Source organism: Eleutherodactylus coqui, chromosome 13, assembly GCF_035609145.1.
Source record: "Eleutherodactylus coqui strain aEleCoq1 chromosome 13, aEleCoq1.hap1, whole genome shotgun sequence".
In the NCBI taxonomy this organism is placed as follows: domain Eukaryota; kingdom Metazoa; phylum Chordata; class Amphibia; order Anura; family Eleutherodactylidae; genus Eleutherodactylus; species Eleutherodactylus coqui.
In genome coordinates, this window is record NC_089849.1 from 54,467,075 (window position 1) to 54,494,840 (window position 27,766).

General features: G+C 45.9%; 1 protein-coding gene across 1 annotated transcript in view; it reads right to left on the minus strand.

Annotated features, from left to right (window-relative positions):
• Positions 1 to 14,134: 14,134 nt before the first annotated feature.
• The window catches only part of ITCH (itchy E3 ubiquitin protein ligase), a 65,772-nt gene continuing 52,140 nt past the window's right edge, over positions 14,135 to 27,766 (minus strand). Inside the window, exons 13-24 of the mRNA XM_066587193.1 lie at positions 27,348 to 27,476; positions 27,160 to 27,232; positions 26,129 to 26,200; positions 24,551 to 24,639; positions 24,306 to 24,465; positions 23,835 to 23,968; positions 23,178 to 23,318; positions 22,761 to 22,881; positions 22,415 to 22,519; positions 22,127 to 22,223; positions 20,457 to 20,529; positions 14,135 to 19,107 (exon numbers count right to left, since the gene is read on the minus strand). Of these exons, the coding sequence (XP_066443290.1) occupies positions 19,008 to 19,107; positions 20,457 to 20,529; positions 22,127 to 22,223; positions 22,415 to 22,519; positions 22,761 to 22,881; positions 23,178 to 23,318; positions 23,835 to 23,968; positions 24,306 to 24,465; positions 24,551 to 24,639; positions 26,129 to 26,200; positions 27,160 to 27,232; positions 27,348 to 27,476 (1,294 nt within the window). The 3' untranslated portion in view covers positions 14,135 to 19,007. The remainder of the gene's footprint in view (positions 19,108 to 20,456; positions 20,530 to 22,126; positions 22,224 to 22,414; positions 22,520 to 22,760; positions 22,882 to 23,177; positions 23,319 to 23,834; positions 23,969 to 24,305; positions 24,466 to 24,550; positions 24,640 to 26,128; positions 26,201 to 27,159; positions 27,233 to 27,347; positions 27,477 to 27,766) is intronic.

A 27,766-nucleotide genomic window follows, 5' to 3' on the forward strand; every position in this document is an offset into this window, starting at 1 on the left:
CCGTTGTCCCGCCCCAGCACTCTGCCTCGTCTAGCAGACAATGAAGTCTCCAGCAATGGGCGCCATTTTGTTGAAGCCAAGGCGCATGCGCGTTCGACGTGAAAGAAAATGGCCTAGTTTTTTTTGTTGTTTACCTTTCCTTCATATACAGACTATTATGTTTCTATTTCTAGATTAGTTTCGGCCATACCCTGCCCCATATAACACAGTACCATCATTACCATGTGTCCTGTTTATAGAGCTGGTACAAAGGAGAGGTGAAGCCGTTGCTTATAGCAACCAGTCAGGTTGCTGCTTTCAGGTCAAAGACAGGCTTGGAAAAGTGAGAGCTGGAATCTGATTGGCTGCTATAGCAACTGCTCCACTTCTCTAAACTGGTTGTAATGAATCTCATCTATGTACTTGGTTTGATCACGTTCACAACTTGCGCATTTGGTGCAGATTTTCAATAGCGGAAAAATTGCGCAGCAAAATCCAGAATCCGCGTCGCCATGGTAACAGTATAGATTTTGCCACCACAGATATGAAATCCACGTTGATTTCACTTCCTAACAAATCTGCATCGGAAATCCCATATGTAGATTTCGTCCATTTACCAGAATTAAATCCACATATAGGTCCGCAGCGGGAATACGCAGCCCGGACACGGATTTCTACAGTGGTTTAGAGGCAGGATCCTTGAATTTTGTCGTGTCACCATACCCAAAGGAGGGGAGGGCTTCCAGATAGGGCAGATTTGCGGCAGAATTTCAGTGTGGGGCGTCCGCTGCATTTTCAGCAGATTTTGAAAATCTCGCCCGCAAGTTGCAGAAACAATCTGTACGAAACCCGTGTGGAAATTGACACGCGATGCGGAATTCAATTCCTGCAGCATATCAATTTTATCAGCATTTCCACTGTGGAACTCACCTCTTCTCAACGAGGATGCGAATACCGCACAGGCATACACAAGAAAACCCGCTTCAAAATGGTGCCGTTTTGGAGGCAGTCTTACTGCGCAATACAGAGAATTGAACCCATTGATTTCACGGTTTTGTTCACATGCACGTATTTTGGTGCGCACTTTTCAGCCACGCAAAAAAAGATAGAGCATGGTATATTTTTCTGCATATCTGCGCACTAAAGGGTCCATAGAAGTTAATGGAGGGTGCGCAAATGCGAGGATAATACACAAGAAGACGCGTGAAATTCCTATTTAACTGCGCAGTAAAAAAAAACATTTGGAACTCAAACAAATCAGCCATTTCAATCAGTGTGCGTTTGTGTCCTATGCGCAAAAAAAAAACATGTGCTGCAGGCAGAAAAATACGATGACACGTGCACCAAAAAATCCTTGTTCATAGTGCAAAAAATTTGTGCTGAGGCGCGTGCAATTGCGCTTATGCTCGCGTGAAGACGGCCTTGGGGTGCGATCACATGTGGCGGTTTTGCTATGTATTTTCTGCAGCTGAAAATATCCGCCGCAGATTGGATCCCTTCAGTTTGAATTCACTTGACAGGGTGACCTCTGCCGCGGATCGGCCGCGAGTGATGTGGATTTTGGTGCAAATTCGCTGCAAATTTTTTTCAGCCATGGAAAACCCACAGCAAATCCGCGTCATGCGAACGCACACCAAGGGCTCATTCACACAAGTGTATTTTCTGTCCGTATTTTTTACCAACCCACTGAAGTACATTGGTGGGTTCACATGTGGCCTCTTTTGGTCCTTATTCGTGGCATAGAACATCAGCATCTGTGTGCACCGTGGTTTTTGTTGTTTTTCCGCACGCCCCGTTTTCTGTGAGTCGGGATAAAACGGATATCAATTGGACTTTTTTGCATCTATTTTTGCAGGCAATAAAAAACAAATGAGACACGGATACAACGCCAAAAAATTTGCGTATTCGCAGCAAAGACGCCCGTGATACACTGTGAAAACAGCGGTTTTTTTTTACAAACCAAAATTGCATACACCCGTGTGAATGAGCACTAAGGTCCTCTTCACAAGAGCCTATGCGCATTTGAGCACATCACCCCGCAACGTTTATACGCACTGAAGATGCGCGCGCATCAGCGTATTCTACTGTACTTTCTGTGCCCACAAGGCATATTCATTTGCACATGGCAAAAAAAAAAAGATTTAAATGGCCAATTAGTCTAATGTGTTCCAGATGTGTACTTTTTCCAGCGCATCTCCTTATGCATCCGCAGTGACTTCTATGGGGACATCTGGTGCGCAAATGCGAAGGGAAACTAGAGCATGCTGCGGTTTGTTTTTTTTGCGCAACCAAAATGCACAGGAAAAATACGTGAGTGTGCATGGACCCATTGAAATCAATGGGCTCTAGTCCCTGCTATCGCCCGTGTGAAGGGCGCCTAAGGGGTATTTCACAAATAGCCTATTACGGCCCTTTTACATAAAACGATTATCGTTTAGATTCTCGCTAGACCGCTGGAATCTGAGCAATAAGCGTTCAGTGTAAATGCTGAAGACCAGCAATAGTTCTTTTGTCGTTCTGTTACTGCAGCCATGGAAAGTGAACAGCTAGCGGCCCGTCATTCATCTATGCCCGTTTACTGGGTATGGAGGTTGGCGGCCGTCTGGAGCGGTCTTCATCCTGCTCTGTCTCCGTCCACTTAGCTATCCTTGCTCCAATGTGAAAGCACAGGAGCGAGTTTTGGTGGGATGACCGTCAGCTGCTTTAGTACCCAACAGTCATCCTGTGTAAAAGGAGCCTTAGGGCTCTTTCCCACGGACGGATTTCCGCCGCGTTGCCCGCAGCTATTAGGTTCTATTGAACCTAATAGCACAATGCTTAAGGTGCGGAATTCCACCACGGAATTCCGCACCGTAAAATCACCCGTCCTCACCCGCGGCATGCTCTATTTGCCGCGGGTGTACGCGCGAACAGCTTCCATTGCAGTCAATGGAAGCCGTCCGTCACGCTATCTTCTGCTGTAGCACAGCGGAAGATAGCGTGAAACCGCTTCCCCGCCCACCGCCAGCCGCATCATATGACGCTGCGCCTGCCGCGTCACGCGCTCTATAGCGCATGCGCGCCTAAGTATCATGCGGGACGGAAGACTCCGGATCCGGAGGTAAGTATTGGGGTCTCTGGGAGGTGCCGCGGCGGAGCCCATCATGGCCGCGTGCAGCCGGCCTTAGACTTGGGGTACACAATGACACATGTAGCATGGCCAAAGATTACAGTAAAGCCCAGCGACATCTCATCTCAACGTCAGTGAATGTGGTCACGTTGGGACTTGCAAGTGGCCGCAGCGCAGCAATCACAGTATATCCAAGCCTGACGGTATTCTTCCACCTTTGTGTCACAACATGACTGCATTCACTTACATTAGGATTAACTACATGCCGGAAAGACAGGGCAAGTCCGATATGTTCTCGGGCGTAGTATTCACACCCGAGAAAGAGCTTGTGAAAGCAAAACCATTGAAATCAATGCTTTCGTTCTGTCCCCTTATGCGGCTGTGATGGTAAGGCTGGATTCACACGGGGCGCAATTTCCGTGCAGATTTTCTGCACAGAAATTCCACCTGCAATTTTTATCCAGGGATGAAATAGCAAAATGGACAAGAGTTGCAAAAGTCTCATCCACACGCTGCAGAAAAGATGTTGTGGCCAAACTGACATGCCATGGCACACCAATTGTATCACCATCTCCGCTGCGGCCTCTAGTTTCTATGGGGAAAGATGGCCGCAGCAAAATGCAGGCGGCGAAGCCGCTTCAAAACTCGTGCTGAACGGCGCAGATTTTGAAGATGCATTCTTGCTGCGGAAATCTCACGGTATTTTCATGCAGTCATTCCGCTGGATTTATGCCCCATGTAAACCGAGCCTGACGGCTGCATACCGAGAGAAAATCACGGCCATGTGTTTAAGCCCTAATGGGTTTAAAGGGTCAAACATTGACTAAGGGCGCCTACCCACTTGCGATTTTTTTTCCTGCGATGTTTTGCGTTTTTTCTCAAGAGCAATTAGTATAGAATGTGTTCTTGTCCATCTGGGTTTTTTTTTTTCGTTTCGTGGGGTTTTTTCACATAGGAACTGTCAGTTGCATATGTGTCCTTATTTTTCTCTTAATGCACCCATGATTATCAATGGAGGGCTGCAAAAAACGTGCAAAAACGCCACGTTTTTCACGCGCGAAAATCGGCAACGCAAGTGGGTAGGCGCCCTTATAGGAAAGCTACCCAACAGGTGGCGCTGCTGAGGCATTGGACTTTCTCCTATTTCCAGGTGGAAAAAAGTAGCATGGTAGTTCTATGGATTCTGCACAGAAAAAACAAAGGCGTAGCCCCTATGAGTAACATCGAAGCTACTCCTCTGGCAGATCTGCAGAAATCCCATAGTAAGGATATGTTCACACATTGCGGATCTCATTCTGAAAACCTTCCGAAGTCTTTGTTACGGATTTCACTTATTCCATTCTAAACAATGACATCCATTGTGAGAATTCGCATTATGACTTGAATCCGGGCACATTTCCTGCACTGAGTGCCCTTTGGTAAAACCCCATTCACCAACATTGCACTGGTACATTGTTTGCAGAACTTTGCTGTGCATTGCACAATCCAGTGTATGAACACGCGCTGATGCAGGCAGACACATGAACAGACGCTCTGGGGTATCAGTATCATACTATTATCACCTGCCCTAGTGCATTGCATAGCCCAAGAGTAAAGTGACACATTGTAACAATTACAGAATTGTACAATGAAACAATTGTTTACAAGATACATTTGTTGGGAAAGATTTTATTCATAGTCGGCTCCACAATTTCCAAAATAAATGAAAAGGAATGGAAACCAGGTTAAACAAAGAGTTCACATCTTTGGTGTGAGTTTTATTAAAAGTCTATGCTTCTATTTGAATGCTGTTTTCGACAGAACCCTGCAACAGAAAAGCTTGGCACGCTGTTTCAGAATGAACCTAGCCTTAAAGGGGTTATCCAGCACCGCCAGGATACATCGGGATCAGAGCGGAAGCACTGCTCCGACCACTGTGTAGTGGCCGACACTCTTAATTGCAAGTACAGCTCTCATTGAAATCAATGGGATCTGCGCTTGTAATTGCAGGCTGGTGAACAATTGATTTCAATGAGGGCTGCGCTTGCAATTACGGGCGACTGACGCTACCATAGGTGGTGGAGAAGTGCTTTCCCTCCGATCCCAGTGTATCCCACCCACCAGAAGACTGGATAACCTCTTTAACCCCTGAATGACGCGGCCCTTTTCCCCTCCCATTTTCGTTTTTTCCTACCGCCTTTAAAAAAAAAATCATAACTCCTTTATCCATCAACGTTGCTGTATGAAGGCTTGTTTTTTTTTTTTGCAGGACGAGCTGTATTTTTTAATGGCGCTATTTAAAGTACCATATAATGTACTGAAAAACTTTTAAAATATTTTAAGTGGAGTAAAGTGGAAAAAAAGACATTCCACCGTCTTTCAGTGCGTCTTGTTTCTATGGCACACAAACTGCAACAAAAACAACATGATAACTTTATTCTATGGGTTGGTACTAGAGATGAGCGAACGTACTCGGTAAGGGCGATTTCGCAATCGAGCACCGCGATTTTCGAGTACTTCACTACTCGGGTGAAAAGTAGTCGGGTGCGCTGTGGGTGAGCCGGGGGTTGCAGCGGGGAGTGGGGGGGAGAGGGAGAGAGAGAGGGCTCCCCCCTGTTCCCCGCTGCTACCCCCCACTCCCCTCTGCAACCCCCCGCTCACCCACAGCGCACCTGAGTACTTTTCACCCGAGTAGTGAAGTACTCGAAAATCGCGGCGCTCGATTGCGAAATCGCCCTTACCGAGTACGTTGGCTCATCTCTAGTTGGTACGATTACTGCGATACCAAACTTGTATATATATTTTTTTTTTACTACACTGCTCTTTTTTTTTTCAAAGACATTTAATTTTTCCCCAATCGTCTTCACGACAGCACCAATTGAGATTGCCTCCTCCTGATAGGACAGGAACACACTGAGAGGTTTAAAGCCCCCCCCCCCCCCCCCCTTCCTGACTTTCCTCAGTGTCTTCCTGTCCTGCCAGGAGGCAGGATCTCTGAGAGGGGCTGGTGGAGAAGCCAGCCAAAGCATACTCACGGGCGGATCGGAGGGCAGTGGGTCAGCCTGCCCTCCCTTCCCAGCCAGACGACTCCTGGGACGCCACATGGGGTGGTAGCCCCCGCGGCGGCCCATGGGGGGTACAAAGCAGGAGCCTCAGTCCCCCTCCTTCTCCTCGTATAGTCACAGCGCGGCGCTCCAGGAAGCCCTTTGACGGCGGGGCGTCGTGTCACGTGTCCAGCGTGGTGACGTCATCACACTCGCATTAGGAGACGCGAAGAGGGGGCGGTGCTTAGCGCAGGAGCACGAAAATTCAAAATAAGGAACCTGAGAGAAGCCAGAAGGTGGACCAGCACTACAGGTCGCAGGGTGTCTGCAGCACCGGTATAGTAATGAGTGCTCCAGCCCCAGAGACAGCTGAAACCTCAGCCTCAGCGGCCGTAAGTAGCCAGTGCGGCAAAAACACAAATGCAAAATCCAGTGTATTGTGTATGGAAAATTGCATATTTACCTGCAAAAATGCTCTCTTTTGTCAGGGGGATAAAAAAGACGCTCCCCCCCCCCCCCCCCCCAGAACAAAACTTAAAAGATGCGTGGAGAGCGGGACGAGACTGCCAGCTACGTACCAGAGGCCTCTATGCAAGGCGTGCGTAGCTAGGCTAGTCAAAGAGGAATCGGGGGGATTCATGGAGGACGTTAGGAAGCTGGTGAAAGAATAGGTTCGATCAGCCCTAACGTCACAGATAGCGCCGCCAGCTAAGCGCCAGAAAAAGGCGTACGTTCCCGAGGAGCCTTCCGACTCCGAGAGTTCAATCGGGTCGGAGCAAGAGGAACCGGCGGCCGAGGAGTCCTCAGATGAGGAGGACTACAAAAAGTACCTATTTCATCAGGACGACTTAACGGAACTGATTAAGTCGGTCAGGGCTACTCTAAAAATGGAAGAGCCCAGGGAACCACGCACCCTGCAGGATGAGATATTCGGGGGACTAGGGGAGAGGCATAAGCATACCTTCCCTGTCCACAAAAACATCACTAAAATAATCCAAAAAGAGTGGAAGAAACCCGATGCAGGGTCCTTTTCCGCTAGAGGGGTAAAAAGAAGGTACCCATTTGAGGAGGAAGTTTGCGCAAGTTGGGAGGAGGTACCCAAGGTAGATGTCCCAGTGGCCAAAGTAGCTAGGAGGACGACCCTGCCCTTCGAGGACGCCGCACAATTAAAAGATCCCATGGATCGCAAAGCTGAAGGCCTCCTAAAAAAATCATGGGAGGCAGCAGCAAACATACTCAGGCCAGGTAGCGCAGCCACTTGCGTGGTGCGGACTCTGGGGGTATGGCTAGAACAGCTGGTGCTACATTTAACTAATAAAGCGCCAAGGGAACAGATCCTAAACTCGCTCCCTATCCTGCGGATGGCAACAAATTTCCTAGCAGATGCAGCGGCCGAAACAGTCAAGCTCTCGGCAAAAGCTACAGCCCGGTCTAACTCAGCCAGACGGGTGTTATGGCTGAAGTCGTGGTCAGGCGACCTAGCCTCTAAAAATAAGCTATGCGCCCTCCCGTTCTACGGCCAGTTTCTGTTCGGACTGGACTTAGACAAGATCCTGGAGAAGGCGGCCGACAGAAAGAGGGGGTTCCCGGAAGAAAAGCCACAGAGAGGGAAGACCTTCTTCCATGCCCCAGTGCAACAGCCCGAGACCTACCGAGGCAAAGGCAAGACGGGACGTTGGAGTTACCCCAAGGAGGGCAGAGGAAGGAATATCCTCTTTAACCCCCACCAGGGGGACCCAAAGCAGAGACCCTGACGCCATCCCCGTAGGGGCAAGGCTGGGGAGCTTTGCGGATCAATGGGCCGCAATTTGCGAAGGCACATGGATCCCAAAGATCTTACAGCAGGGATACCGGATAGAACAGGTGTCCCTCCCCAGAAGGAAATTCGTTACCACAGGAGGTTCAGGGCAACAATTACACCTACTAAGGCAAAGCGTTCGGGAGCTACAACAACTAAACGCAATATCCCCTGTACCGCGAAACGAGGAAACCCAGGGCCATTATTCCAGGCTCTTCCTAGTAAGAAAACCCTGCGGGAAACAGCGGATGATAGTGAATCTGAAGCCTCTGACCGCCTGCGTCAGATACAGGAAATTCAAAATGGAGTCCATCTCCTCAGCAATAAAGTTGATTCCCAGAGGGGCCTACATGGCATCCATCGATCTAAAAGACGCTTATTTCCATGTACCGATCCACAAGGGGTCCCAGAAATACCTAAGGTTCGCAGTGGATATGGGCAAAGGAATAGACCACCATCAATTCAGATGCTTGCCTTTCAGGATCTCCTCAGCACCTTGGATTTTCACCAAAATTATGGCAGAGGTAGCCGCCTACCTGAGGAAGAAGTCGATCCTAATAATACCATACCTGGACGATATTTTGATAATAGCAGAGTCCAGGGAACTCCTAACAAAACACCTGGAGATAGTGCTAGAACTTCTCCAGTCCCTGGGATGGGTCATAAACTGGGAAAAATCCAGCTTAAACCCCGGCAAGGAAAAAACATTTCTGGGCATAGCGCTCAACTCAGAATCTCAATGTTCCTGCCTGCCCGAGGAAAAAATACAAAAAAATCCAACGGCTGGTCAAAATCTTCCTATGGAGACAATCATGCACAATTCGGGAAGCCATGTCTCTCCTGGGAAGCCTGACGTCATGCATTCCAGGAGTAGCATGGGCCCAGGCTCACAGCAGAGCTCTGCAAGCCTCAGTCCTATCCACGTGGGACAAAAAACAGTCCTCTCTAGGGGCAAGAATGTACATCCCAAACACAGTAAAAACATCCCTGCGTTGGTGGACATCCCCAGCGAACCTGCGGAGAGGGGTCCACTGGATACAGAACCCGGCCACGCACATCACAACGGACGCAAGCGCCTGGGGATGGGGAGCGCATGTGGGGGACCAGTTCCTTCAGGGCCTATGGCCACAGAGGATAAGAGACCAATCCTCAAACTACAGGGAACTACAGGCCGCATGGCGGGTCCTACAGCAGTTAGGAAACTCGCTACAGAACCAGCACATAAAGATATTGTCGGACAATACCACCGCGGTCGCCCATATTCGGCACCAGGGGGGCACAAGGTCTCCCGCCCTGCAAAATATCGTGCAAAAATTTTTTCCGCTGGGCAGAGGACCAGATCCTTTCGATCACAGCAACACATTTGAAGGGGACACCAAATCAAAAAGCGGATTTTCTCAGCAGGAGGCAGTTAGACCCAGGAGAGTGGTCTCTCTCCCAGGAAGCATTCAGAATCCTGACCAATCGGTGGGGGACCCCACAATTAGACCTATTCGCAACCAGGGAGAACGCCAAAGTAAGCAACTTCTTCTCCCTCCGGCCAGGAGATCGTCCTACAGCAATAGACGCCCTAGGCCAGGACTGGGGAGAGGGGCTGGCGTACGCCTTTCCTCCGATACCGCTGATCCCCAGGGTCTTACAACATTTCAGAACCCAGGTATGCACACTAATCCTGGTGACCCCCTTCTGGCCCAAGAGAAGTTGGTTCGGTCTCCTGACAACACTGAGCGTCCAGGACCCAGTCATCTTTCCTACCTGGACAGACCTGCTATCACAGGGGCCACTGAACCACCCGGGCATAGACATGCTCTATTTAACAGCATGACTCTTGAGGAATCCTCACTAAGAGGGAAGGGGTTCTCAGAGAGAGTGCTCGAAACGTTAATGTCCAGCAGGAAAAAGACGACCCACCTTATCTACCAGAAGGTTTGGAGAAGGTGTCCCTCATGGAGACAGGGAAGGGATTCCCGGGATTCCATCCCAGATATCCCTCTGATCTTAAGAGTTCTTGCAGGAGGGTCTAGAAATGGGCCTCTCTCCAAGTACCCCGAGAGTCCAGGTCGCAGCCCTTAGCGCTATATGCGACACAAAGATCGCAGAAAACAGATGGGTCAGCAGGTTCCTGACAGCAGCAGCTAGACTGCGACCCAGGCCCATAAATGTTTGCCCAGACTGGAACCTTAATTGGGCTCTAAAAGCCATGACAACGGAACCATTCGAGCCGATCAAAGCATTACCGATAAAAATGCTTAAGATCAAGACTATTTTCCTAGTAGCCATCACCTCCGCAAGGCGAGTTAGCGAGTTGCAGGCCCTGTCCATTAGCCACACGTTCCTGAAAATCTCAAACTCCAAATTAGTATTTAAAACAGACCCTGCTTTCATGCCGAAAGTAGTATCACAATTTTATAGGTCACAAGACATAATTCCCTCCTTCTTCAGTAACCCTAAAAACGAAGAAGAAAAAACCCTAAGCTGCCTGGACGTTAGGAGAGCAGTCCTAGGCTACATAGACGCGACAAGCCACTGGAGACGGGACGACAACCTGTTCATCCAGTTTAGTGGCCCAAACAAAGGGAGCAAAGCAGCAAAAAGCTCCATAGCCAGGTGGATCCGCCTGGCCATTATAGAGTCCTATAGGGCCCTCGGGAAGGAAATCCCCTTAGCTCTTAAAAGCCCATTCTACAAGGGCAGTAGCATCCTCATGGGCCGAACATAGCTCAGCCTCGGTCGAGCAGATATGCAAAGCCGCAGTCTGGAAGAAACCCCACACGTTCGTTAAACACTATAGGGTAAAAGTGCAGCAGGACGAGGACATGGCCTTCGGCCGCAAAGTCCTCTTGGCAGCAATCCCACCCTAGAAAAAGACTTTAGTTGGTACGTCTCAATTGGTGCTGTCGTGGAGACAACTGGGGAAAAAATAGATTATACCTACCCGATAATCGGGTTTCCAGGAGTCTCCACGACAGCACCCGTACCTTCCCCCCCCCCCCCCCCCTAAATTGATAGAAAAGAAATTATAGAATAAAAAAAAAAAAAAAACAGTTGGGGAAAAAATTTAATTTAAGCTCCTACCCCGGCAATTCGTTAGAATCCACTGAGGAAAGTGGGGAAGGGGGGGGGGGAGCTTTTAACCTCTGTGTGTTCCTGTCCTATCAGGAGGAGGCAATCTCAATTGGTGCTGTCGTGGAGACGACTGGAAACCCGATTTATCGGGTAGGTATAATCTATTTTTTTTCAATTATTTTCTGCGGTCATCTTGTGCGCGCAATAATTTTATTTTTCCGCTGACGTAGTTTAGCGAGGGTTCATTTTTTTGCGGGGTGTCCTGTAGTTTCCGTTAGTACTAATTCAGAATACATACAACTTCGCGATCGCTTTTTATTGCGTTTTTTTCTGAGAGACAGGGTGACTGAAAGTGCATTTCTGGCGTGTTTTTGGTTTTTTTTCCCAGACGACGTTCACTCTGTGGGGTAAATAATGTGCTACTTTGATAGAGCGGACTTTTACGGACGCGGCGATACCAAATATGTATTTTTGTTTTATGATTTAGTTTTTTTAATTACAGATATGGCAAAAGGGGGGGGTGATTTAAACTTTTATTCCTTTTTTTTTACAATTAAAAAACTTTGATTTTTTTAAATTTTACTTTTGAGTCCCCCTGGGGGACTACAATATGCGGTGCTTTGATCGCTCCTGCAGTATGACTTAGTGCTATAGCATTACGTCATACTGCATTCTGACAGGCAGCCTATCAAGCCACCCCACGGAGATGGCTTGATAGGCAGTCTCCCATGGCAGCCCTGGGGCCTTTCAGAAGACCCCCACAGCCATGACTCCTGCACGGCTCCCCCGACCTCACCACAGGGGGGCCGTATGGGACCCCCGAACATCGTTTGGGACATTTTAATGCCGCTGTCAGAATTGACAGAGGCATTTAAAGGGTTAATAGCGGCTATTGCCCGCGGTTGTCAGCTGTAATAAACGGCTGACGCCAGCGCTGTATGCAGAGAGGTCAACCCGCGACCTCTCTGCATACATACCCCGACGCTCCAGGACGTAAATGTACATCCTGAAGCGGGAAGGGGTTAATGCCTTAGTTGTAAGGCGGCTTCATACGGGCGAGAAAATCATGCAAGATTTTGCGTGATGGGAGACGCACAAATCTCGCAGGAATATAAACCCCATTCTTTTGAATAGGGTCATACACATGAACCACTTTATCCTGCATAGTGTGAGGAAAAAAACTAAACTTCACAGCGGGTCCCATTTTTGGCCGTTCCCTCACAATGCCTCGCTATTGTTTTCAATGGGATGTGAAAAAACCATTGCACGGTGTGGGGTTTCCCATTGAAAACAATGGAAACACTTGCCGATCTCCCGACATGGCTGAAAGCTACTTCCCTGAAGTATGTTGTGTGTGTACTTTCTTCTAGTCTGTAAGCTCTTGCGAGCAGGGCCCTCATTCCTATTGGTCATGATGTGCATTGGTTCATTACTGGATGTTCTGATGCAAGGTCTCCCCGTTGAAGACAATGGGAGAAACTCCATGATCCTCCGCCAAGGCTGTCAGCCGCAGCAGGGGATTGCTATGTCCACGGAGTGATGCAAGGTGGTTTTGCTACAAAATCGTCTCACATCAGTGGGGGGGTGGGGGGGGGAACCGCAGCCCCCACCTTCCAAAAAAACCACGTTGGCAATCGTGCTATCAGGCAGCGTTTCCCTGCCCAATATCACTCTCGCCCATGTGAAATTAGCCTGAAGCAGTTCCTATTTGCCATGTAAATGACTACGCCGTGTGTACAAATAAGGATCACTATTACGTTGGTACACGGCTGATCATTTGACATCGAGACATAAAGCAGCTACCAGAAGAGTCTGCCGGGTGCTTCTTCCTCCCCCCCACTGCCATTTTTGTGGGATATACACTGAATGGCCACTTTTATTAGACACTGGCCCTTTCACGACTGGATCTTCTCTGTATGGAAATTAGACCCGTGACCTTGGAGTGCAGCATAAAAACCAGTGAGCAAGTTTTCAGAGGAGCAGCTTCAGCATGACTGGGGGTAGGGGGAGTCTGAGCATCTTCAAACAAGTCTTGTTCATCGGCACGACTAGCCGCAAACAGTTTTTCAAAAATTGATAACCTTGTGGAGTTTTCTTGTGTAAAAGGTGAGGAGAGTATACAGAGAATGGTGTGACCGAGGAAAAACGTGCAGCGGAAGGTGATCCTCTGGATGTAACCAACTCATCAACGAGTAATCAGAGGTGGTCGTCAAGAATCATACTGACAAATGTTAAACGGTGTACAAATTGCAGCTAAACCCACCACCGGTGCTCCGACTACGTTGTCTGAATGTTCAACTTTGTGTTCCTTAGGGCTTATTCAGAGGGCCGTATATCGGCCGGGTTTTCACACCCGCCCGCTATACGGTGTCCCTTTCTGCAGGGGGAGGAGGTGGGCTGGGCCCGGGGTAGTGCACTGAGCTCCCACCTCCTTTGCCACTGTGTGCAATGGGTGTGGGCAGAGCCAAGTCCCTCCTCTCTCATTGGAAATTGTAGCAGAGGGCGGAGAGGGGGCGGGAGCTCAGTGTACTACCCTGCGCGCCGCCCGCCTCCTCCCTCTGCAGAAAGGAACACCGTATAGCAGGCGGGCGTGCAAACCTGGCCTATATACGGACGTCTAAATAAGCCCTTAGCATGGATTGGCTATAACAGCAGACAACCAGTCAGCACCATTGCTGCCTAAGAGAAACGATAAGACAAGTCTCCGATCGACAAAAGAGCTGAAAATTTGATATCACTGAGCAGTGGAAAAACATCAACTGGTCAGATGAATCCAGATTTCTGTTGCACCGTGCTGATGGGTCAGAATTTGGTGCAAGCAGCACGAATCTATGAACCCTTCCTGTCAGCTGCTCAAAGCTTCTAAGTACCTCCATCTAATCTACAGCTTCCTGCCCACATGGTCCAATATTCCTGCAGAATGATTTCCACACCTCGTGGAATCTATGCCATGACGAACTGCTGCAGCTCTGAAGGCCAAAGAAGACCCAACGCACTACTAATTGGGGGTCTCTAATAATGTGTCTGATCAGTGCAGTGGTTGCATGAAGAGTGCCCCAACAGCACTGCATCCCGTTTGTTCATACCATCAGGCTACGGTACGCCGGCTTCTGCAGAATTCAAAGAGCAAAAACGTAATAAAAACAAACACAACGACAATTGAGCAAAATTCTTGTAATTTTTATTGTTTTTATTTTACTGATAATCTCGTTCAGTAGATCTTTATTTAATCAGACAAAATTTGAAACAAAAAAAGGGGGAGCAGGGAGAGGGATGTGGGGTTTAAAAATATTTTTTTTTGTTGCCGGGGTCAACACCTCATCTACAAGAAAATAACTTGCAATTAAGGAGTTTAAAAAAAAAATCCATCTCCCTGCCCCTCTTTAAAGGACAAAAGCCCCCCATATATATATTTATATTATATATATACACAAGCAATTATAACGTCTTCCTATATCAATCATAAAAATATTGTCGGAGCCTACCCTATAGAACTAGGGAGATGTCCATATTAATTATAGCTTTACTTTGTGTTAAAAATATAGGGCGGAACGCCTCTATCGGATTTGTCAATGATTTACACGCAACTTTAACCACGTCTTTGATGTAAGATGTGCACCTTAATCAAAAGGGGTAAGAGAGAGTGAAAGAACAGAACTGACATGATTGGAAGATGGAGGACTACTGTATGCCGTATATTTACAAGTACTGCTAATGGCGTCATTTTCACACAGTTTAGATGTAGCTTTAGACATTGAATTTCCAAGGTTTTGAGGTAAAAGACAAAAATCCACAGGTTATTGGTAAATTTAAAGGAGCACTAAACATAAGACGACCACGGAGATGAAATCGTTCAACCACACAGCAGATGAGGATAATGCAGACTTTAGGTTTAGTGTCCCTTTAAATGTACGAGGGAACACAAGTGAATGTAGTGATCTAGCTGGCTCAGACATGTACTGACGGCTTAGATACCTTCTAGTTTCAAGTGTTCACTGGATGTACAGAATGCAGGGTTATTTATAAGGGAATTACATTGCATGCAATTTCTTAAAGGGCCACTCTAGTAAAAACTCCCCCCCCCCCCCATTCTTACCCCTCCCCTCAGCTGATTGACTGTCACACTCTGGAGGTTTCCTGTGTAATGCAACCACTTCCATAGAGTGCAGCCCCCTGTCTGATACCTATCAGGCACCATCTTGATCGTGATGATGCATCAACTAGAGGCTGCACCATTTCTGCCTGTCCGTTTAATTCTCACTACCTCCTATATAAACGTAAATAAGCTACAGACCATAAGTATACAGCCAGGAGGATGAGCGGTGATCTCCTCTATTCTAACTGTGTGACAAAAGATGTATGATCAGCAGTAACTGTGACAGGACTGCCTTTGTTCCCTTCGAAGCGCTGCAGAATAACTTGGCGCTATGCAAATAAAGATTATTAGTATTCTGTGGTACACTCCATGTATCAGCATCACACAAACTGGAAACTGAACGAATAAACTAAAGGCAAATGTGAGCTGGTCAGAATTAAGCTCACGTGACCAGGAGTTTCAGATACAAAGGAATAACTAACCAAGGTAACACTAGCTAACAGATTGAATGGGGAATAGCTACATAAAGAAAAAGAGAAAAAAATAAATTTTATATATATATATATATATATATATATATATATATATATATATATATATATATATATATAATTTTTTTTTTTTTTTACTGGAGTGGCCCTTTAATGAGCTTACATTAGTAAAATTACTTCTGCTACAACTTTCATTCAGCCGACTGCTATCTCTCCCAATCCCCTCCCGATGCACTTGCACGCTCGGCTGAGTGCGCATGGGTCTTGTATGTAATGAGGGGATAAAGCTGCTGCCGGACAACTGGCAGTGGTTTCTCTTTTGGGAACAAAAGGATCAGGCAGTGGAAATCATTATCAGGGGGGAGTTGGGAGGCCCCACCAGGCACAGAAAATTAGCCAGTCCTGCTGAAATCATCAGTTTTGGCAGATCTAGATCTCTAAAGTACATGGCCGACAGCAGCAGACCTCCACTGGCTGGAGATTACCACTGCTGATATAGCCATCTAGTTGAAGTACGTTGGTGAACTGCAAAAAATGTACTTCCCCAATATATTACCCTGTGCACATCCGAAGCGGAGGCGCTCTCTAAAGCATATGCCCACCTTTGAATATCATTTCCACAGTTTACATATAGGGTTTTCTAAAGACATTGCATTACGCAGTTGTATTAGCCCTTAGTTAGAGCTGCATTACAGCCCAGGGCTATATTCACAGTTCTGCATGCTAGAAGCCCTAGCGTTAGTTGCCGGCTCAGTGACTGCATATTTGCATTGTGGTGAGATTCCCACTTAAGTGCCCAGTAATGTAGCAAAGCCCAGCTTCTCCCTGGCATTATAGGAGCTCAGGTAAGCGGTGACATGATCATCAGATGTAAAAAATCCACAAAAATGTCCCAGCACCTCCGCCATCTTTGATTCTATATTGTCTGCTACTACAATTAAAACTGTGAACTCTGTAAAGAAAGGTTTTCTAAGTGTCCGGGGAGTTCAGCCATGTTCCCCCTCCTCCTCACTAATCACAACTGGCTGCAGCAGGAACCTCCCCCCCTCTGTCCTATATGAAGGACGGCACAAAATAATCATTTAACCTAGCCCTTGTCAAGCCGAATCCCTTCAACCAGCCTATGGAGTAGCTCAGCAGGACACTAACCCCCCTGTGCAGGATGCAGGATGTCAATCTATGAGATCATCTGCTTTTTTGAAGCAAATAGTGGGGACAAAATTATCTTTCGTTTACCTTTCCAGGTTTAGTGTTCCAATGAGGCCTTAGGGTCTTTTTACACGGGAGAAGCTGCTGGCAAACAATGTCCGACACTCGTCCTAGTGATGCTCGCTCCTGTGATGTTACATAGGAGTGATAACCTTTGAAATCGCTCACAGCGCTGCCAAAATGACGGTGGATCGATCAAAATTGAACGACTGCTGTTCATACTGACTGACACGTGCATGCAGAAACCGAACGATTCTTAGTCAGTCAAGTTGTTGCAAACGTTCACACGGGATGATCATTCTGAGTCACGCAGGAATCTAAACGATTCTGAACGCGTCTCGTGTAAAAGGGCCATACTTTTCTTACATGTACCAACTCTCAGCTGAAAAATAACTCAAACAAGTAATTTTGACCGAGAGTCGTACTGTAGAAAGTGGGACCAGGCACGGTACAGAACAAGAACTCACCCACGATTTGCTAGTTGGTTTGTTTCGGCTCATTGAAACAAAGCGCCTAGTGAGTAACTTCTTGCTCAGTGTAAACAGGCAGTCGTCCATCTCCGAGTGACTGCCTGTTCACAGTGAATGGAGACGGGTGACCAGAAGAGATCTCCAGTTTCATTCACTGATCGACACGCTCTCCTGTAAGGTTGTGCAGTAGTGAGAGTCATTCCAAGTAAAGCACATTCAGATGAACACGTCCGATTGGGGTCTGTGAAAACCGGACCAATCCATTCATCTGTATGTCCATGATGCTTCTGTATGTGTTGTGCGTGTCCATTTCTTGCACCCATGTGTCAGGGTTGGCGTTTTCTTTTGTGTGCAGTATGGTAGCCTAATTTTTGTTCCAGCATAGATTAGTCAAAGACCGACTTAAATAAATAGCACTTGTCAGAGAAGTCGGACCAGACAAACCCTTCGATATTATTTTCACCACGTGTAAAAAAAAAAAAGCGCTTGTCTGTATAGCCCCATTGATTATGACGGGTGGGCCTGCTGTCCCTGCGCAGTCAGTTGCAAATACGGATAGCAGACGAACGTGAAAACAAATCAGCAGAACTGTGAATACTGCCCTGAAATAAAACACAGGCTTTAACGTCAGATCAAGAAGAAAAAAAAAAAAACAACAACAAGTAATGCAATGCATGATGTACTCAAAAGTGGACATATCCAGTATCCCAAGGACGAGTGGTATAATCACCCTGTCAGTCACATCATCATTATCTCGACACGATTCATCTTGCTATACATTTTCAGGACGGTGCAGACACAGTTGTAGGTTAGGAACCATGATGTCCTGCACTCCTATAGGAACCCGGTATAGACCATATTCACTGACATCACACAAGTTAGGTGCATGCTCAGTCATCAGACAAAGGAAGCGGGTTATGAGCCTCAAGCAAGAGTACATAATACAAGACAGAGTACACACAGGCCTAAAAGCTTAAGACTTAACACTTGAGATGTTTGCTCTACCCTCCAGTCATTTATAAAGTGGTCCTCTAAGACATAGAAAACATGCGTGTTTGTGTGATATCCTAAGAAACTCAGACAAACTTAACCATGATCTGTGTGAAAGCTGAACAGTGCTTTTATATTCTGTATAAGGGACCGCGGACAATTCATACAGTAATATAGACTAATGGGGGAAAGACAAAGTCGATTGGCCGTCCGCTTACCAAAATAATCAATGACTTGACTCCGCAAGCTTTGAGCCAACGAACATCAAGTAGACGACAGCTTGCCTTCTACAGATGCTGACGTAGCACCACCTCATCCTAGATGACTGTGGTATCGCCATCGGTAGAAAGTATGATGGATAACTTACTAGTGAGCATTACCCCACAGGACACCCTCCCCCCGTAGTGCATAATAAATATGGCTATATACAGCTCAATGGGCTGCGGGTGCCCTGTGGTATAGCACAGGAGCTTGTGAATGGTATTCCCCTCATAGGATGTCTAGTGTCAACATCCCTGGAAGACTGTAATAGAACTAAAGCCTCATCTACACTTACACACAGAGAGCCATGGATCTCCTGGTGATTTATCACATATAGAGGTGTATACAAGGACAAACGGTTTGGATAATGTTTTAAGACAGTATGCCGTCACTGAAGAGTGAATCCTTGAGGTAAAAAAAGCCAAAAAAAAACAAAAAAACAAAGTTGGAGGAAACCAGGGAGGGGATCAGCAGTGTTCACACTCATTGTGCCAGGAAGATATGTCAGGGGCTTCTCACTCTTGACCGAATCCCTCTGTCTCTTCTATTGCAAAGAGCAGTTTTTCCTTAAGTTGTTCAAAACTTTTATAAGGTGGAAGATCTAAACGATTAAAGCTGAAAAGCAAAGAAGAAATATTTCCATCATAACAGTTATGTATTTATATAAAAGAGCCAAAGTAAAATGTGCTTTCTGCTTTTAGTATGATCGAGCATGCGAGGAAGGGATCTACACTGAAAGATCACTACATTAGGAACACCTACTCAGTATGGGGTTGGTCCACCTTTGTAGTATGATGATGGCCAATGGTCCTAGGCCATGCCAAGAAAACACTCCCCAAGACCATGACTGCACAATCACCAGCCTGTTGAACCCCAATGGTACAGCTATGGGATATGACTTCATGTTGTTTACACCAGATATAGACTAGGCCAGCCATATGGTTCAGCAGAAAACGGGTCTCATGACTCCAGATGAGCCTCCGTCATATGTCCAAGATCCATTGATGTCTTTCCTAGGCCCATGTGAGGCACTGTTGGCGATGACACGACTGCCGATATAGGCATCCAACTGCATCAGTGGAAACTTTGTCAGTCATCGGCTACTGCACTCCAATCAAGGTAAGGTATGCTGCATGGCAATTGTGAAAATTAGTTAAACTTCTCTGTTGTACTGCTGGGTCAGCTGGTTCACTGTGGCCGATACTAGACGTGCCGCTTGCCTCAACGATCAACCACGTGGCCGACTACTTGGTGAACTTTTGTCTGCTCATTGCTCAACTGGTCTTGGTAAACTCTTGATAGCGTAGTTCAGAAAAAGCCAACAAGTGCAACCGTTTTAGAACTACTGGCATCACTCTTCCGGGCACCAACAATCTGCCCCCGGTCAAAGTCACCACGTTTACCCATGACTGCCAAATGGTGCAAAGTGGAGGTCAGCACATTATGTGGAAGCAGATTGTGACGCGGCCATCACTTGGTACAGCGTTACTGATCAGAAGATGTCACGCACCAGCTGTTCCTAATGCAGTGATCATTCAGTGTATAAGCCCCAAATTATAGACTATCCAGAACATAATACCTTCAAAGGGGAGAGAAGTTAACCCTACTCAGTGTCACAAACGCATTATCATAAATTGGCTTGGACAAGCCTATAGAGTTAAGGAACTAGATGCACACAAGCACAGCCTTATCATTGACTCCATAGCATCTGTCTGCTACCTTCTTGTCGAATTGGTAAACTGGGTCCTGATAGGTAAAACTCCAGAGGCACTCCTCAATAGACTTTACTCATACCCTAGTGCCATATAACAGATTATCGCTTATCTGCAAGTTTGCACAGTAACCATGTGCCTTCAACTATCCGGATGTGCTTCTGGTCTGTATCAAGTGATATTAGAAACCTGTATTCTACCATGTTATTTCCTCTGTATAAAAGCAGGTCCATGTTATTACAGTATATTTACCATGTGTGACTTCTAGGCAGCCAGTTTTCTTTCCCCACCTTCTCAATGCAGAATTTCTGAGGACCATTGCTCCCTGTAAGTAAAATAGCAATGAATGGCGACACTAAACACGCCGGTAGTTTTGCAAACTTTACGTCATACTTCTCCATTACATCTAGATAAATTGCTGGCTGGGTAGAATGTGTAAAATCCAAATATGGATTGCACAAAGACCCATCCACAATCTATGCACTATATTCCAAGGTAAGACCTGAAACAAAAAATTGTCCATTTTTCTGGCAGCATTAGCAGCCATGCTTCTTAATGTTATAGTCTTCCTCTAAGTCAGACGGCTTAAATGGGTTGTCCCTCAGGGAGTAACTTGCTGATCAATGAGGATCCTGAGAACTGGGGTTCAGAGCGCCCCACAATGAAGGCAGCAGCGGTCACATGTGTGCACCACCACTCCATTCATTTTAATGGGCCGCATTTAAATGGAACAACCCATTTAAAAAGATACTCACATTCCTGGATAGAATATAAATCTGAGCAGATGAGGTGGTTCAAGACAGTTAGTGATCTATGACCATCAACAGAACTGAGCACATTCATGATTTACTTGATATCCAGGGGACTAGTAACCCCGGCAGACATTAGAGACTGTGTGCTGGTCATTTACATGGCGAACCATCATCCTATCCCTTTAACATAGGAAATCGAAGATGCTTCTGTTCTGAAAGGAAGTGGTTGGTGCTGGTGACCGCTTCTACTAAGGGCTCGCTCACACAAGCATATTTGCCCTGCAAATGTTTTTTACGCACATGATGTGCAGTACTAACGCGTATTTCAGTCGTGTAAATACGCTGCGTATTTATGTAACCAAACTGTGTGTTTTCACCCTCTCCTGTTTTTTTGCGTGCATAAATACACAGTGATCACTGCGCACTTATGAGCGCAAAAAACACAAGGCGGCTCCATTGATTTGATGCATTAAGACACAGTAAATACACATGTATCATGTATATTCACTGTGTATTTGTGCAATGCCGTTGATTTAAATGGGCTCTTTCTTTCCATAATAAAGACCAAAATAGGAGATGCTGCATTTTTTTTCCAAGTGTGTAAAACACGTGCATGAAAGACCAATGTTTCACTACCCTAAAGCAAGACAATAGCATTTCAGCCCTGCGTAATAAGCAGGGACAAGTATACTCGTGTGAGTGAGCCCGTATCCACTAATCCTATTGCTGGACATAGGTGAAGCCTCCAGTGCCCTCTTCCCTTTTATATACAGTATAAAAGGTACCTTTTTACAGAGCAACTTCCACTACTCTGTCTTCACACGGGAACGACAGTTCAGTGAATGGATGCGGAGTGCGCCATTCACTCAAAGACTCCTGTTTACACTGAGTGAAAAGTCGCTCGCTAGTTGCTTCAGTTCATTGGGTTGAAAAGAAGAGACTAGTGACTAATGAGCGATTTCTTGCTCAGAGCCTTGTTGGCGGCTGTGTCTGTATACGACTATTGTCAAAAATCAAGGTTTCAAGCAATTCCTCAGGAGATAATCGCCCTGTACAAAGATACCTTAAGCAGCACGATTTCAGAGGTCAGGGAAAGTCATATCATTTGTTTGGCCAACAGTTATTTCATCCCGATGGCCACCCTGGCCCCCAGGGAAGTGATCTACATACCCATTAAATCTGCAAAGCCTCCAACTGGTAATCTGCAAGTCCCAGTAACAAACTGAAGAAGTCGCATACGTTTCTCATTGTCAATTTCTTTAACAAACTAGAGAAAAATAAGGGCAGAATAGAAAAATAAATGACAAGAGTATGTAAAAAATAAAAATGACATAATAAAATAAAACAATGAGCAGCCATATCAGAAACACACCACGAACAAGAGATATCGAATTTTGGCCAACCGCTTCATAGAAAACTAGCAAGTCCCATACCCAAATCCTAGAATAAAATCCTTACCTGCCAGAACCAAACTATTTGCTTGCTGGTTCTTGTATAATGTCGGTAGATTGTGTTTCGCTGCCAGTCATTCAAATCAATTTCCTGCATCCCACATAGGAGAACCTATCGGATGAGAGGACATATTATAAGCATAGGGCCACAAAGGAACACCACAACTCTTTTCCTTTCTCTTCCACAGCAGGAGCAGCAGAGCTCTGTAACAGCAGAGGGAGCAAGCTGATTGGTGTGGGCGGGGAAGGGTGCGTCATATAGACCGAAAAAATACAGTATATGTGTGTGTGTGTGAGAGATTATATATATAAAATCGCAACAACTATTAATCATTTTGTTGTGTTCAACTTACTTCCAATTCTTTGGCATCAAAATACTGCAAATACTGCTGGGGTAGAATTTCATTGAAGCCCTCAAAGAATGCCTGTGTCTGTTCCTCCACTCCCCGAGATAGTCGCCACTCTGCGACAAGCCTGGAGTAAGCAAATAGAAACGGTCCATTAGCATCTGTATGTGCATGAGACCTACTACTAATCACTTTTCCTATATACTGGACATTGCTATAGTACAATATAGTAATATTTTAAAGTGGTTGCGCTATCCTATACAGTGATGATATATTGCTAGGATAGGCCACCAATGTACAAACCCACTGTACTACCTACTGATCACCACCAGAGCAAAGCGCTAGGCCATTGTGTGTCCTACAGCTCTAGAAGACAAAATCTTTCACGTTTTTCAAGGAAAACCATCCAAGAACATATCCTACCTTATATACTCCTCCTTGTTTTCTTCCGTAACCTGGACATTGCTCCCATTTGGCTTTAGGTCATGGCTTTTTACCTCTCCAAGCAGTTCCTTATCCACTGAAAAGAACATTTCCAGGCCGCACTCTTCTATGTTGTTTTCCCTGCGAAAACCCAACAACAGTATGCTCACCTGTACGGACTCCTCTGTGCATCTTGTTGCAAATTTGCAAGCAAGAACCAGAAAAGCCTTACATAACAATGAATGAAGGTTGTATACAATATAGTCACAGTAAGGTCCGTTTCACACAAGTATATGACGGGTGCATTATGTACCCATAATGGAGACGAATAACCACAGCAATTAGCGATGCTCCGAGTTCAGCTCAGTAGGCCCACGGTCGGACTAGGACACTCAACCAAAATACAGGGGCATAACCCATAATATGTTGATGTGCAACTAGTCTAAAAGGTTTCACAGAACTGGTCCTAGGAAAGCTGCAAAGCTAGGCAAGTTTCAGTGTAGCAATTTCACAAGTGATATGGGAGGCAGCTCCCCGCCCCACCACCACTGCAATAGGTGAACTACAAGTCTTTATCACAAAGTCATTCTGCACAAGGCAAAAAAAAAGTTAAAACATAAACTTTTGAAGACACAGTATTGGCAAGTCCCCACTTACTTGATCCAGATGAGGGAATTGTAAAACTCAGGATCTACAGATTCCAAGTCTTTCAGGCCCACTGGCTTATTTAATATGCGTTTGTAGAACGGCAAGGAGAAACCAGTGTCTATAAACTTGCCATGGAATAAAGCCTAAAAGAAGAGATTTACAACCACATAAGAAAAATATTTTACATATTATGATTGAAAAAAAAACTGTTTGTTTGCTAGAAGAAAAGTTTGATAACCTAAGGCCACTGTCAAGCCTGCGTTAGCGCTCAGCTCGCGGTTTCTGTCTCTCTACTCCATTTTTGGAAGAGGGAAACTGATGTAAAACTATCATTTTTTTCTACATTGATTTCAATGGGTTACCAAAAAAAAGGAATGCTTCAGTTTCGTGTGGCTTCAGATTTTTCACTGGGACAACTAGCGCAGCAGGCCGTGTGTAACAACCCTTAAGACGCTGCTCAGAGATAAAGACTGCACTCACCATGGCAATGAATCTGCCAATAAAGCGGAAATAGCGCAGATGGTCGGGATTGATATAGGAGGCGGGGTTGATTTGCAAGCAGTAGTTATCTTTTCCAGCGTACTCAAATAAGCAGTACATGGGGTTAAGGACTTCATGAGACAGGAGGAAAAACCATTCCCTGTGAAGAAAGAATAAAAAGGTATGACGTATGCACGCAGCTGGTTGCATTGTGGATAACTTCATAGTTCAGGTCAGGCTTTTACCTTGCAACGCCTCCATAATCGAGACCCTCCTCTCCGGGAATGATTATCCAAAGTCTTCTCCTCAGATCTTGCGGGTTAAAGCTCATTATCTAAACATGACAGGAAGGAAATTAATGAATCCTACATCATACATATTAATTATCAGCAGATGAGGCTCTAGAAGAAGAGCTAATAAATGAGTGCAGACGGAACTCTGAAGGCTACATTCAGGCATGGCACTACAGTGCACCGTGAATGGAGTGGTCTGAATGGGGTTTTAGGTCTTGTTGCAGTCACGTTTGTAGTGCAAAAAAAAAAAAAACCCTCTGCCCGTGTTTCACTTCATGAATGTACTTTGGGATACTCCATGTAAAAGATGCATAAAAGAGTATCCCAGTCAGTATGGCCACATACACCCAGCATGGTGAGATCGGTGATACAAAATCTAACATTTTAATACAGTGCCGGGGTTCACACGGGTGGACCGGATTCAGTATGTGGGAGGACCGCAGTGGATTCCGGCTGTGAGCCCGGCTGGTGTCGCTGCGTACCAGAATTTATAGTAAAGCAGATGACCCAGGAGGCTCGCCATAAGCAGTACAGTGTCGCCCCCCCCCCCCCATATTTGTATTTCCAGCATCGTCGCTTACCAACGACACAGATATCTGCAGCCCATACGCAATGTTAACGGGTCAGACAGCCTCTATTGACTTGGAGTCCGTGGCAAAATAGGGCATGTTGCGATTTTTCCTCTGCTCATGGAATACGCAATTTGAATCCACGGGTGTGAGCGAAAAGTACATGCTTTTCAATGCCCGCTTTTTGCCACGCATCCTCCACACCGACAGATTCCACAATTTGAATCAGTCCGTGTGAGCCCGGCCTTAACATGGATGTGAACAGCCCTTTACTTTGCAGTCTATACTTGTGAATGTGTAAGACACTAGTGTACAGTAACGTGAAGCTCTTCCTCACATTCAACATATATGCATGGCAAAAGCAGGCGGGGGAGTGTCTGAAGCAGGTTCACATGTAATGACTGCTGGCTATGCTACACAGTTGACACCAGCCCACAAAACCCTGGATTGGAGATAACCCTGATCCTGGCCATTCAACTTCCTAGATGCCACGGCAGTTAGAGGGAGGTGGCTGCTTCTGTCACCCCATCAGCCCCTCATCCCACGATCACAGGGTAACGATGGGTTGTCATGACAGTCGATGGCCTAGCCCCAGATCTACCCTATTATATTCCACTAGGTGTAATAGGATAACTGACTACAAAATATACTGCAATAAAAAAGGTATTGCAGTGTATTATACGGATACAGCACTTCTAAAGCAGATTTCCAAGGTGCTCTGTGTCCTTATTGTATCTTGCATACACTATTTGCATAGCCTGGAATTCAATAAACTTCAATGGGCTACGCAAACCGCATTAAGAGCCAAACAATCATTCAGCGTGCCAAACACTCGTTTGGTGCCTGCTGTAACAGTAAAAGTGATTGTTTGAGACGTAAAACACAAAAATACACATACAGCAAAAATGGCTGCAGAGAGAAGAATTCAAAAGTTGAGTTCATTTACTACTTTGTTACAGACCTGCTGAAAGGAATCCTCAAACAAGGTTTTCCTGTTGACTGTGATCTTGATGTGTTGCGGCATGAAGAGTTGCTGTAATAAAATAGTAGATATTTAAAAGAGACTGTCAGCTATTTGAGTCCTATAAGCTAAGCTTATGGGCTCAAAGTAGCTGACCCGCTAAGTCCGAGCATGTAAGTTTTATACTTCCCCTTCCCCCATTGTCAGTGCTCAGACCCACCACTGAATGCAATGAGCGGACTGCATAGCGCACACCAAGTAGTAGAATAGGAGGACTACTTAGCACATGCCTATGTATCCACTCAAGTAGCTAACAGATTCCCTTTAACATCAAATTAGTAAAAAAAAAAACAAAAAAACAAAACCCAAAAGTTACTCAAATGTAGAGTATAAAAGTTGCTGCAAAATACAAATGTAGCAGAAAATCGTCAGGAGTGGTGGTGAAGAGTGTGCACAGAGGTGCAATTAGTAAAAAGTAAAGGCCCATTTAGACAACGATTAATGTTCAAAAATTAATGCTCACTGACATTGTGTAGTTTTTGTTAACAAAATCACTGATTGTTCTCTTTCAGCATGCTGAAAGAGAACGATCAGCCTTATCAGGCGTACACAGCGGGATACAGCTGATACCATTGTTTCAGCTGTATCCCGCTCAGTGAGCACAGCCGGGGTATGAAGAACATAGCGCTCGAGCTGTGTTCAGCATACCTCGCTCGGAGCGCTCAGCTGTATAACAGCTGAGCGCTCTAAGCACAGAACAGCTGGATGCAGAAGACAAGCAGCCCCGTTTGTCTTCCGCATACCCTGCTCGGAGCGCAAAGTGATCGCTCAAAACTGTCAAACTGCCGTTTAAGCGGTCACCTTGCCCTCTAAATGCACAGACATCTTTTGAGCGATAATCGTTGTGTATAAACCAGGCTTTAGAAGCCATTTTTACCCAGTGTTAATAGCCAGCTCGGATGACTCTTCATGACAGATTCAGTGTGACACACAACATGTATGATGAAAGCCATGTAAATACAAGCACCTACCTGACACCAGAACCTGAAGTATTGCACCTTAGCTTTAAAATCCCGTACATATGCAATCTGTGGCCCATTGTCTCTGTACACAGGAAGAAAGGAGTGTCAGGGGAGGAAGATTGGTTTAATGCTTGGATTGTAATCTAGGTTAAAGCAACAAGTGACTGACATTACTCTCAGAATAACGGACAACTCACAGGGCAGACTGGCCAGTCCGAGGATCAATGTAAGTAGTGGTTCTTCTATTGTGATCTACAAAATATGGAACCCCGTCCACTGTGAACCTCATCTCCCAGCCCTCTGGCAATGGTTTTTCATTCAGCTGCCTGAAATACACAACAAAAATATCATTTTAATTTGATTCGTCTTTCGGGGCTCCTGCCACAGCATCATATATGTGAACCGCGCTTGACAGAGAAAGTGGGGTTATATAATGCACCCTAAGATGAGATTGTGATGCCTATGGAAGTGATGTTCTTACGACATCTTCAAATGTCTACTGCACAGACCTGGCAAAACAAATCTCAGAAGAAATAGTGCGGCATGCTGCATGATTTCATCCAGGAACATTATGGGCGGAATGCTAGAAGCAGGATGGACCCAATTATAGTCGATG